A 10,000-nucleotide genomic window follows, 5' to 3' on the forward strand; every position below is an offset into this window, starting at 1 on the left:
GCAGCAGCAGCAGCAGCAGCAGCAGCAGCAGCAGCAGCAGCAGCAGCAGCAGCAGCAGCATACTGGGGAGCATGAGGTGGTGGAGGTCGCTGAATCCCTGCTGCAGCAGCCTTCTTTCGAGTTCTCTCAAGTGCAAATATTTGCTGCTGCAGCTTTTTAAAATGTCCAGAGTTTTGCTGAGAAGAAATCCAATTGGCGCTTTTTGCTGCTTGTAAAGCACTGTTTGTTCTGCTGCTGCTGCTGCTGCTGCTGCTGCTGCTGCGGTGGAGCTGCTCGAGGGCGCCGACGAGCTCCCGGCGCCGCCTGCTGCTGCTGCTGCTCCTCCCGCTGCTGCTGCGGCGCCTGCTGCTGCTGCTGCTGCTGCTGCTCCTGCTGCTGCTGCAGCTGTGGACGCAGCTGGAGCTGCCACAGACCCCACATAGAAGGAAGATGGAGTTCCTGCTGCTGCTGCTGCTGCTGCTGCTGCTGCTGAGTGCTGGGGCTTCAGGGAGGCAGAGCCTGCTGCCCCAGCGCCTCTGCTGCTGCTGCTGCTGCTGCCAGCAGCAGCACCGCCCGGGCCCCACATCCTAGCACGCAGGAGGAGAGAAGCTGCTGCTGCTCTTGCTGCTGCTGTTGCTGCTGCTGCTGCTGCTGCAGCTGTTGGGCGGGCTGTCAGTCCGCCACTCGTTGCCTCCGCACGAGCTGCTGCAGCAGCAGTTGCTGCTGCTGAGGCCTTGCTGCTGCTGCTGCTGCTGCTGCTGCTGCTGCTGCTGCTAAGGCTCCCCGCGTGTACTTTGTGTCAACATCATATTCTGAGCGAGTTGGGGGAAGCAAAAGTGAAGAAGGCGAAACCCTAAACCCCAAACCCTAAACCCTAAACCCTAAACCCTAGCGCTCTGCAGCCCCCCGGGGGCCCCCCACTCCGCAGGGGCACTCCAGAAGAACTAATTGGCATTCCTTGGCTGATTTTTGATTTTAAATTTAAATAAAATAAAAATGATTTCAAAAAGAAGAAACTGCGCGAAGATCTGCGGGGCTCGGGTGTACAGACACCTCTGCGGTGTCACTTCAGGTGTACGACCAGCTGCCGCTGCTCTCCCGTTTTCTCTTTTTAATTCATCACTTTTTTAATTTTAAATTAATTTCCAACTTTAATTCATTTTTAATTCTTTGCCGAGTTGTTTAGAGGGGAGAAGCTGCCCGCAAGCAGCAACAACACGGCCTGCTGCTGCTGCTGCTGCTGCTGCTGCAACAGCAATTCCATCATCTTAGCTTCGATTGCTGCTGCAGCAGCTCTAGCTGCTGCTGCAGCTGCAGCAGTAGTTGATGCCGTTGCTGCTGTTGCAGCTGCTGCTGCAGCTGCTGCAGCAGCAATTGTTGCTGCCTTAGCTGTAGTTGCAGCTGCTGCCGCAGCAATACTTGCTGCTCTAGCTGCATTTGCAACTGCTGCTGCAGCAATATTTGCTGCTCTAGCAGCAGTTGCTGCTGCTGCTGCTGCTGCTGCTGGAGCGGAGACTCAGGCATAAGACTACGGAAGGCAGCACTTTACTCTGCCTAACAAAGCTGCTGCAGCAAGAGCAGCCGCTGCTGCAGCAAGAGCAGCCGCTGCTGCAGCAAGAGCAGCCGCTGCTGCAGCAAGAGCAGCCGCTGCTGCAGCAAATACTGCAACACTGGCAGCAGATGCAACGGATGCTGCTGCAGCAGCAACAGTAACTGCCACAGCAGCAGAAACCTTGCTGCAGCAGCAACGCCAGCCACAGCAGCAGTAGGTGCAGCAGCAGCAGTGCTTGCAGTTTTAATAGCTCAGGCAGCAGCGGCAGAAGCAGCAGCAGCAGCATTGTAGCTGCAGCTCCACTAAGAGTAGCAGTAGCAGCAAACGAAAAAAAGCTGGAAGCAACAGCAGCAGCAGCAGCACAATCACTGCAGCTCTAGCAGCAGCAGCAGCAGCAGCAGCAGCAGCAGCAGCATCCACAGCAGCAACCCTAGTTGCTGCAGCGCTGCAGCAGCAGCAGCAGCAAACTGCTTGCCGAGGCGGCAGCTCACTTTTTAAAGGCAGCTGCAGCAGCTGCTGCACGCAAGTAGCATGAAGCAGCAGCAGCAACAGTAGCAGCAGCAGCAAGAACACTTACAGCAGCAGCAGCAGCACTAACAGCAGCAGCAGCAGCATTGTGGCCAGGAAGAGCAGCAGCAGCAGCAGCACTGACGACAGCAAAAGGTAGCACTACGAGCAGCAGCAGCAGCCGCAGGAGTGTCAGAAACCGTAGCAGCAGCAGCAGCAGCAGCAGCAGCAGCAGCAGCAGCAGTTTCAGCAGCAGCAGCTGCTGCAGCAGCCGCAGCAGCAGCCGCAGCACTGTCAGCAACTGCAGCAGCAGCAGTGTCAGTAGCAGCAGCAGTGTCGACAACCCCAGCAGCAGCAGCCGCAGCAGCAGCATCACCACCACCACCACCAGCAGCAGCAGCAGCAGCAGCACCAGCAGCAGCAGCAGCACCAGCAGCAGCAGCAGCAGCAGCAGCAGCAGCAGCAGCAGGAGAACTTAGAGGGGGGTGTTGTAGGCGAGCCAAAGAAAAGCAAAAATGAAGCAAAAGCCCAAAACAATTCCCAAGACAAAATTGTCTCTGCTGCGGAGACAGCGGACTTGCTGCTGCAGTGTACGTACACCTGAGGCGGCGGACTGCAGCAGCTGCAGCAGCAGCAGCTGCTGCTGCTGCTGCTGCCGCTGCCGCCGCAGCAGCTGCAGCGCCTCCGCAGCAGACTCCGTCACCTGCTGCAGCGACGAGTTTGCTGCCAGCAGCCCCGCCCTTTCTTTGTTCAAAGCAGCAGCATCTTCGTCTTCTGCTGCTGCTGCGCTGCTGCTGCTGCTGCTGCTGCTGCTGCTGCTGCTGCGCAGCAGCGACAGCCGCTCGATGTGCTGCTGCAGCGTGGAGTCAACAGCAGCAAACTCCCGCCTTGCTGCCAGCAGCAAATCCGAAAAGTGCCGCACCTGCGCCCGTGCTGCTGCTGCTGCTGCTGCGCCTTGCGCTGCTGCTGCTCCTCCTGCTGCTGCTGCTGCTGCTGCAGCAGCAGGCCGGATAGAAGGCAGCAGCAGCTCCGCTGCGTCCAAGTTTGCTGCAATGCGCCGCCGAATCTCCAGCAGCCTGTCCGGGTCAGTGCTGCTGCTGCTGCTGCTGCTGCTGCTGCTGCTGCTGCTGCTGCTGCTGTGGAGAGAAGCAGCAGTTGAGCCGGAGCGCGGCGAGTCGACAGTCCAGGAGGGCTCTGCGTCGGCGGTGCTGCTGCTGCTGCTGCTGCTGCTGCTGCTGGGGCGCTGCTGCAGCTGCTGCTGCTGCAGGGAGGTGTAGCTGCTGCTGCTGCTGCTGCTGCTCTTTGCTGCTCGCAGTGTACATACAGCTCGCGTCAGCAACGCCAAATCCGTCTCCGCAGCTCTCAGCAGTTGTTTGAAGCGGCTGCGGGAGTTCGACATAGCGAGGGTTTAGGGTTTAGGGTTTAGGGTTTAGGGTTTAGGGTTTGCGGTCCGTTGCGTGGTGGCAGGGAAAGCAAGCTAAACCCTAAACCCTAAACCCTAAACCCTAAAGAAGAAAGTAAGCAGCAGCTCAAGTTAACGTTAAAAAATGCAAAGGAAATCTAGGGTTTTGGGTCTAAGATTCACTTTCACTTTTTAGTGTTTAGGGTTTAGGGTTTAGGGTTTAGGGTTTAGGGTTTAGGGTTTAGGGTTTAGGGTTTGGCGCTGCGAGTCCGCCGCGGCCGCAGCCCCCAGCAAAGCTCCTGCGAAGTAGCGTTTTTGAATGAGTTTTAAGTGTTAAACTTTTTTAGAAACTTAGGATTTAGGGTTTAGGGTTTAGGGTTTAGGGTTTAGGGTTTAGGGTTTAGGGTCGCTAGCTGTCAGACACTCCAGCTGCTGCTCTAGTGCATGTCTGTCTCTGCCGTAAACCCTCAAAAAGAAACTCCAATAAAGTTTGTTGCAAACAAAACACAAAGTTTGCATCTAGGGTTTAGGGTTTAGGGTTTAGGGTTTAGGGTTTAGGGTTTAGTTTTAGGGTTTGGGGTGATGACTGCTGCGCCGAAGAAAATGGAGGAGCTGGACCTCAGCTACGCTGTACGTACACCTCACGGGGTTTCGAAGAAACAAAAAGAAATTAAAATCAAATTAAAAATAAAAATAAAATAAAAATAAAAATAAATAAATAAATAAATAATTCAAAATAAATCCACTTCGAATTAACTTCCGAGAGCCCACGCCGCGAGACGCAACTACTTCTTTTTCCGAGTCGCTCATTTAGGGTTTAGGGTTTAGGGTTTAGGGTTTAGGGTTTGGCTGGTTTCTGTAACAGTATATTTTCCTTTCGCCGCTGAGGGTTTAGGACTTCCCTTAAACCCTCAGCCCCCCATCAGAATCTCATTAATAAATATAATTTATTTATTTATTTATTTATTTATTTATTTATTTATTTATTTATTTATTTGTTTGTTTATTATTTATTTTATTTATTTATTTATTATTTATTTATTTGTTTGTTTAGGAGGTGGAGCGGCTGACTGCAGCAATGCGGAAAAAGGAATTTGGAACTTTAATTAAAAGTTATGTCGAAGAAATTAGTGACCCTTCTTTCCGAGAAGTGAGGCAGCTCTGGGGTGTACGTACACCTCAAAGTGTGCATGCGGAGCTGCATGCGCTGGGGTGTACGTACACCTGAAAAGCAGCGCCAACAGGAAAAACTGAAAAGGCTTCTCGCCCGAGTTCCGGGCGTCCGAACTCGCTAAAAGGGAGTTTAAATGAAATAATTTAATAAAATAATTCAAAGTTTTTGTTTTGAAAACAAAAAGTCTTCATTTATTTCTTTTCCGCTTCTTTGATGCGCCGGCGGCAGCTGCCCGCGGCTTTCGGGTGTACGTACAGCTCGAGCTGCAGTTTTGAACAAAACGCGAAAATTCGAAAACAAAAAAGCGAAGAAATTAAAAAACGAAAAAGTTTAAAATTAATTCTTTTTTCTTTTCTCTTAATGGCCAGCAGCTGCTGCTTTTTGCTTTTAATTTTTTCGCCTTTTCCACTTTTCAAATTTCCCGTTTTGAGGTGTACGTACACCTCAAAAAGGCGGAGCTGCAGATACACCCCAGCTGCGCGTGAATTCTTTTGCAAATTAAAACGAATTTGAAAATCACTTTTAGAATAAACAAAAGAATAGTTTGAAATAAAAGGCACTTGCAAAACTTATCGACAAGTATCAACTCCCAAACCAAACCACTAAACTTGCTGCTGCTGCTGCCGCTGCTGCTGCTGCTGCTGCTGCTGTTGCTGCTGCTGCTGCTGCTGCTGCTGGGAGCAGCAGCAGCGGCTGCTGCGGCTGCTGTCTCAGCAGCTAATGAGGAAATAACCAAACAAATAATAAAAGGAATTGTTTACTTTTATTATTTGATAAAAGGAATTGTTTACTTTTATTATTTGTTCTTTTTAGGAACAAGATGAATATTTGCTGCAGCTCGAAAGTCAAGGAGAAGCTCCGAAGGGCACTGCGCTCTTCAGGCCGCAGGCGGGTGAGGTGTACATACACCCGAAATAAACTCAGTGTACTGCAGATGAAAATTAAATTGCACTTTTATTTATTTTTTTATTTTGTTGCAAATTTAAATATTCGTTTGGGCTTTGTATTTAATTGTGTTTAATTCTTTTTTTCTTTTCATTTAATTTTATTCATTCGCTTATCTATTTACTTGTCCATTTATTTTTTGGTTTTTTGCTTGTTTTGTTATTTGTTGATTGTTTGTCTACTCTTTATTTATTCATATATTCATTTATTTATTTATTTATTTATTTATTTATTTATTTATTTATTGGTGTCTTGAAATATTCATTTATTTAGTTATTAATCATCATTTATTATTTATTTATAATTATAATTATTTATTATTATCTCTTTATCTATCTATTTATTTATTTATTTATTTATGTATTTATTTATTTATTTATTTATTTATTTATTTATTTATTTATTTGCAGCTTTGTGCGTTTCAAGTTCTCTGGTTTACTCCTCGGGGGTTTTGCAGCCTTTTTATTTCAACATATGTTCCTTGGGAGCTGTCTGTACACCTGAAATAAAGGCGACTGGGTCCAACGAATTCAAAAAAGAAAAAAATAAAAACAAAAAAGAAAAAACTGAAAATCGAAAAAACGAAAATGAAATAATTGAAATAAATAAAACTCAAACAAATATGCAAAAAGAAGGAATTCAGGTGTCTCTACCCTTCCTCGCCGCGCCGCCAAAACCCACTCGAGGAAAAGGTCAAAACAAATTAGTTAATTAATTAATTATTTATTTATTTATTTATTTAATTATTTAATTTAATTAAGCCATTAATTAATTATCTAATTATTTAATTATTGAATTTAATTAAGCCATCAATTAATTAACTAACTATTTAATTATTTAATTTAAATAATCCATTAATTAATTATTAATCAATTAATTAATTAATTAATTAATTAATTAATTAATTAATTAATTAATTAATTAATTAATTCAATTAATCCATTAATTAATTGACTAATCATTTAATTATTTAATTTCATTAATTCCTTAATTAATTAACTAATTAATTAATTAATTTAATTAACCAATTAATTTATCGATTAATTAATTAATTTAATTAATTCATTAATTATTTAAGTTAATTAATCAATTAACTAATTAATCAATTAATTATTTGTTTATTTACATATTTTAATTAATCATTTAATTAACTAATTGATTAATTATTTCCTTAGCTTGATTAATTAATCAATTAACTAACCGGTTAATTAATTATTTATTTTATTTAGTTGATCGATTAATGAACTAATTAATTGATTAATTGCGTAATTTATTGATCAATCGATTAAGTGATTAATTACTTATTTAATTTAACAAATTAAGTAATAATTGAGTTTAATATATCAATTAATTAACTAATTAATGAGTTAATTACTTAGTATAATCAACTAGTTAATTAAGTAAGTATTTAGTTTAATTAATTAATAAAATTAATTAGCTCATTATTTCTTTACTTATTTGTCTATTTTTATTTATTTACCTAATTCGGATAACTAGTTAATTTATCAACTAATTAACCAACTACCTAATTAATCTAATTAGTTTAATTAATTAATTAATCAATTAATTAATCAATTAAATTAATTAGCCAATTAATCTACTTATTTATTTTTGAATTATCACTTTCTTTTATTATGGAGTTCTTTCGCGCTTCTGTCTTTAATGCATTTAAATTCAAAAAGGAACTTCAAATAAAACATTTGTTTTAAATGTTTTCATTTGAATTATTGAAAAAGAACTCAAAAATTAATTTCAAACAAATAATTCTTAAATTCAGAAATGAATTTTAAACAAATAATTTTGAAAAGTAATTCAAGAAAAAGAATTTTAAAAAATAAAATTAAAAAAATGAATTTAAGAATAAAATTTGGCAGTTTGGGTTTTTTCGTAATTTTGAAAAGTTGAAGTTTTCGAAATTTTTAATTTGAAGTCCAATTGGGATTTGAAAAAGAATTTAAAAGACTAAAAAGGTTGAATAAATTTAATTTAAATTTAATTTAAGTTCAATTTAAATTTAATTTAAATTTAATTTAAATTTAATTTAAATTTAATTTAAATTTGATTTAAATTTATTTTAAATTTAATTTTAAGGAATTTTAATTAAAATGATTTTTCGAACTTCAAATTCAGATGGAGCTTCTTGCCTCGCCACCGACGTGTGCGTACACCCCAAAACAGTGGATCATATAAGAGGTAATTAAATTTAAATAAATAAATAAATAAATAAATAAATAATTAATTAATTAATTAATTAATTAATTTAATTGATTAATTAATTAAATTAAATAAATAAATAGTTAATTAATTAGTAATTTATTTAATTAAATTAATTAGTCAATTAATTGATTAGTTATTTAGTTGGTTAACTGGCCAGTTTGTTCTTCAGTTGATAATTCATTTATTTATTTTTAACTTCCATTTCAAGTGATTACCATATGAGGCTATTTGTTATTTACTTATTTATTTACTTATTTATTTATTTACTTATCTATTTTTCTACATATATAGTTATTTATTTATTTATTTATTTATTTATTTATTTATTTATTTATTTATTTATTTATCTATTTATTTATTTATTTATTTATTTACAGCTCATCCTTCTTTGCTTTCGGCGCTGCTGGACCAAGCTGTCGATACACTCGAGAAGGACTTCTTCAAAGGAGAAAAAATTTCAAGAGGTGAAAATCAAAAGAATAAAATAAATAAATAAATAAATAAATAAATAAATAAATAAATAAATGAATAAATAAATAATTGCTAGCTTAAAGAAGTAAATAAATGGTAAATTAATTCACTAGTCGAAAAATAATTAAAAAAGAAATAAATCAAAGTAAACAATTGCAAAAACCAAAACAAACAAAATAAATAAAATCATTTGATCAGCTTTTAAATTTACAAATTTTATTTTTTGCTAATAATAAATAAATATTTAATAAAAAGACACAATTGAACAAGCCAATTAATTAATTAATTAATTAATTAATTAATTAACTAGCTAGCTAATTAATTAATTAGCTAGCTAATTAATTAATTAACTAGCTAGTTAATTAATCAATTATTCATTTAACCAGTTAATTGATTGATTAAGCTGTTTATTTATTTATTTATTTTTAATTACAGATTATCGATTATTAAAGAAAAACTATTTTGGCAAAAGTCCTTCTTTGATTTATTTAATTAATTACTATTCATTATTTATTATTTATTATTTATTATTTATTTATTTATTTATTTATTTATTTATTTTAATTACAGATTATAGACTATTGAAGAAAAACTATTTTGGCAAAAGTCCTTCTTTGATTTCTCTTTCGACAAAAAAATTAAATGACAACTGGCGGGCCTTCAGGTGTACAGACACCTCAGCAAGCAAAGAAGCAGCAGCAGGAAAGCAGCAAAACTTTTTTCACTTTTTATTTTTTATTTATTTCTTTGTTTTCCTTTTCCTTGCATCTCCACTTTCGCCAGTTTTTTCCTCCATTGTTTCTGTTTTATTCCCAGCAGCAGCAGCAGCAGCAGCTGCTGCTGCTGCTGCTGCAGCAGCAGCAGCAGCAACAGCAGCGGCAGCAGCAGCAGCAGCAGCAGTTTTGGTTAAGGCGGCAATGGGAGAGTTTGTTGCTGCTGTTCATCTGTTTACTTATTTATTAATCAATTTGTTTGTTTATTGTTTATTATTTGTTTGCTATCTTCATTAATAATTAATCAATTAATTAATTAATTAATTAATTAATTGATTAATTAATTAATTAATTAATTAATTTATTTATTTATTTATTTTTCAGTGGGTCAAAAAGAACTGAAGAAATTGACGAAAGAAGCAAAAAAGAAAACGCGCATCAAAGCCAACGAGCAGCAGCAGCAGCGGCAGGAGCAAGAGCAGCAGCAGCAGCAGCAGCAGCAGCAGCAGCAGCAGCAGCAGCAGCAGCAGCAACAGCAGCAGCAGCAGCAACCATGGGCAACGCATTCTATTGTATATTTGGGGAAGGCTGAAATGGGAGAATTTGTTTCTGATGAATTCCAAGCAAGCTAAACCCTTAATGCCGAGGGTTTAGGGTTTAGGGTTTAGGGTTTAGGATTGAGACCTCAGGTTTAGCTTCCTGGCTCCGGGATCTAGGGTCTAGGGTTTAGGGTTTAGGGTTTAGGGTTTAGGGTTTAGGGTTTGTGCTGCAGGTGCCGCAGCAGCGACAGCTGCCTGATGCACTGCGCGTTGAAGTCCACCTTCCAACAGTGGCGCGTAGACCCTAAACCCTAAACCCTAAACCCTAAACCCTAAACCCTAAACCCTAAACCCTAAACCGTAAAACCTAGATCTCTTTTTTCGAGCTCTACGCCTCAAGCCCTAGGCCAGACTACACAAATCCTGTACCACGTCAAAGTTTAGGGCTTAGGGTTTAGGGTTTAGGGTTTAGGGTTTAGGGTTTAGGGTTTAGGGTTTGCA

General features: G+C 39.6%; 3 protein-coding genes across 3 annotated transcripts in view; 1 reads left to right on the forward strand and 2 right to left on the reverse strand.

The window, feature by feature from the left end:
- Nucleotides 1-63: 63 nt before the first annotated feature.
- On the reverse strand, nucleotides 64-565 carry ENH_00082680 (hypothetical protein; the record flags this gene model as incomplete). The annotated part of the gene is made up of 1 exon (XM_013583389.1): nucleotides 64-565. A coding segment is annotated over one exon (502 nt), but the record flags the coding sequence as incomplete, so codon positions are not given.
- A 1,948-nt stretch (nucleotides 566-2,513) lies between these two features.
- Nucleotides 2,514-3,437, reverse strand: ENH_00082690 (hypothetical protein, conserved; the record flags this gene model as incomplete). The annotated part of the gene is made up of 1 exon (XM_013583390.1): nucleotides 2,514-3,437. The coding sequence occupies one exon, from the start codon at nucleotides 3,435-3,437 to the stop codon at nucleotides 2,514-2,516; it is 924 nt and encodes a 307-aa protein (XP_013438844.1).
- Nucleotides 3,438-7,664: 4,227 nt separating this feature from the next.
- ENH_00082700 (hypothetical protein, conserved) overlaps nucleotides 7,665-10,000 on the forward strand; it is a gene marked incomplete at both ends in the record, with an annotated part of 5,271 nt that continues 2,935 nt past the window's right edge. Inside the window, 4 exons of the mRNA XM_013583391.1 lie at nucleotides 7,665-7,752; nucleotides 8,154-8,240; nucleotides 9,345-9,532; nucleotides 9,733-9,768. Coding sequence (XP_013438845.1) covers nucleotides 7,665-7,752; nucleotides 8,154-8,240; nucleotides 9,345-9,532; nucleotides 9,733-9,768 — 399 coding nt within the window. The remainder of the gene's footprint in view (nucleotides 7,753-8,153; nucleotides 8,241-9,344; nucleotides 9,533-9,732; nucleotides 9,769-10,000) is intronic.

This window comes from Eimeria necatrix, genomic scaffold, assembly GCF_000499385.1.
Source record: "Eimeria necatrix Houghton genomic scaffold, Enh_scaff914, whole genome shotgun sequence".
NCBI lineage: Eukaryota > Apicomplexa > Conoidasida > Eucoccidiorida > Eimeriidae > Eimeria > Eimeria necatrix.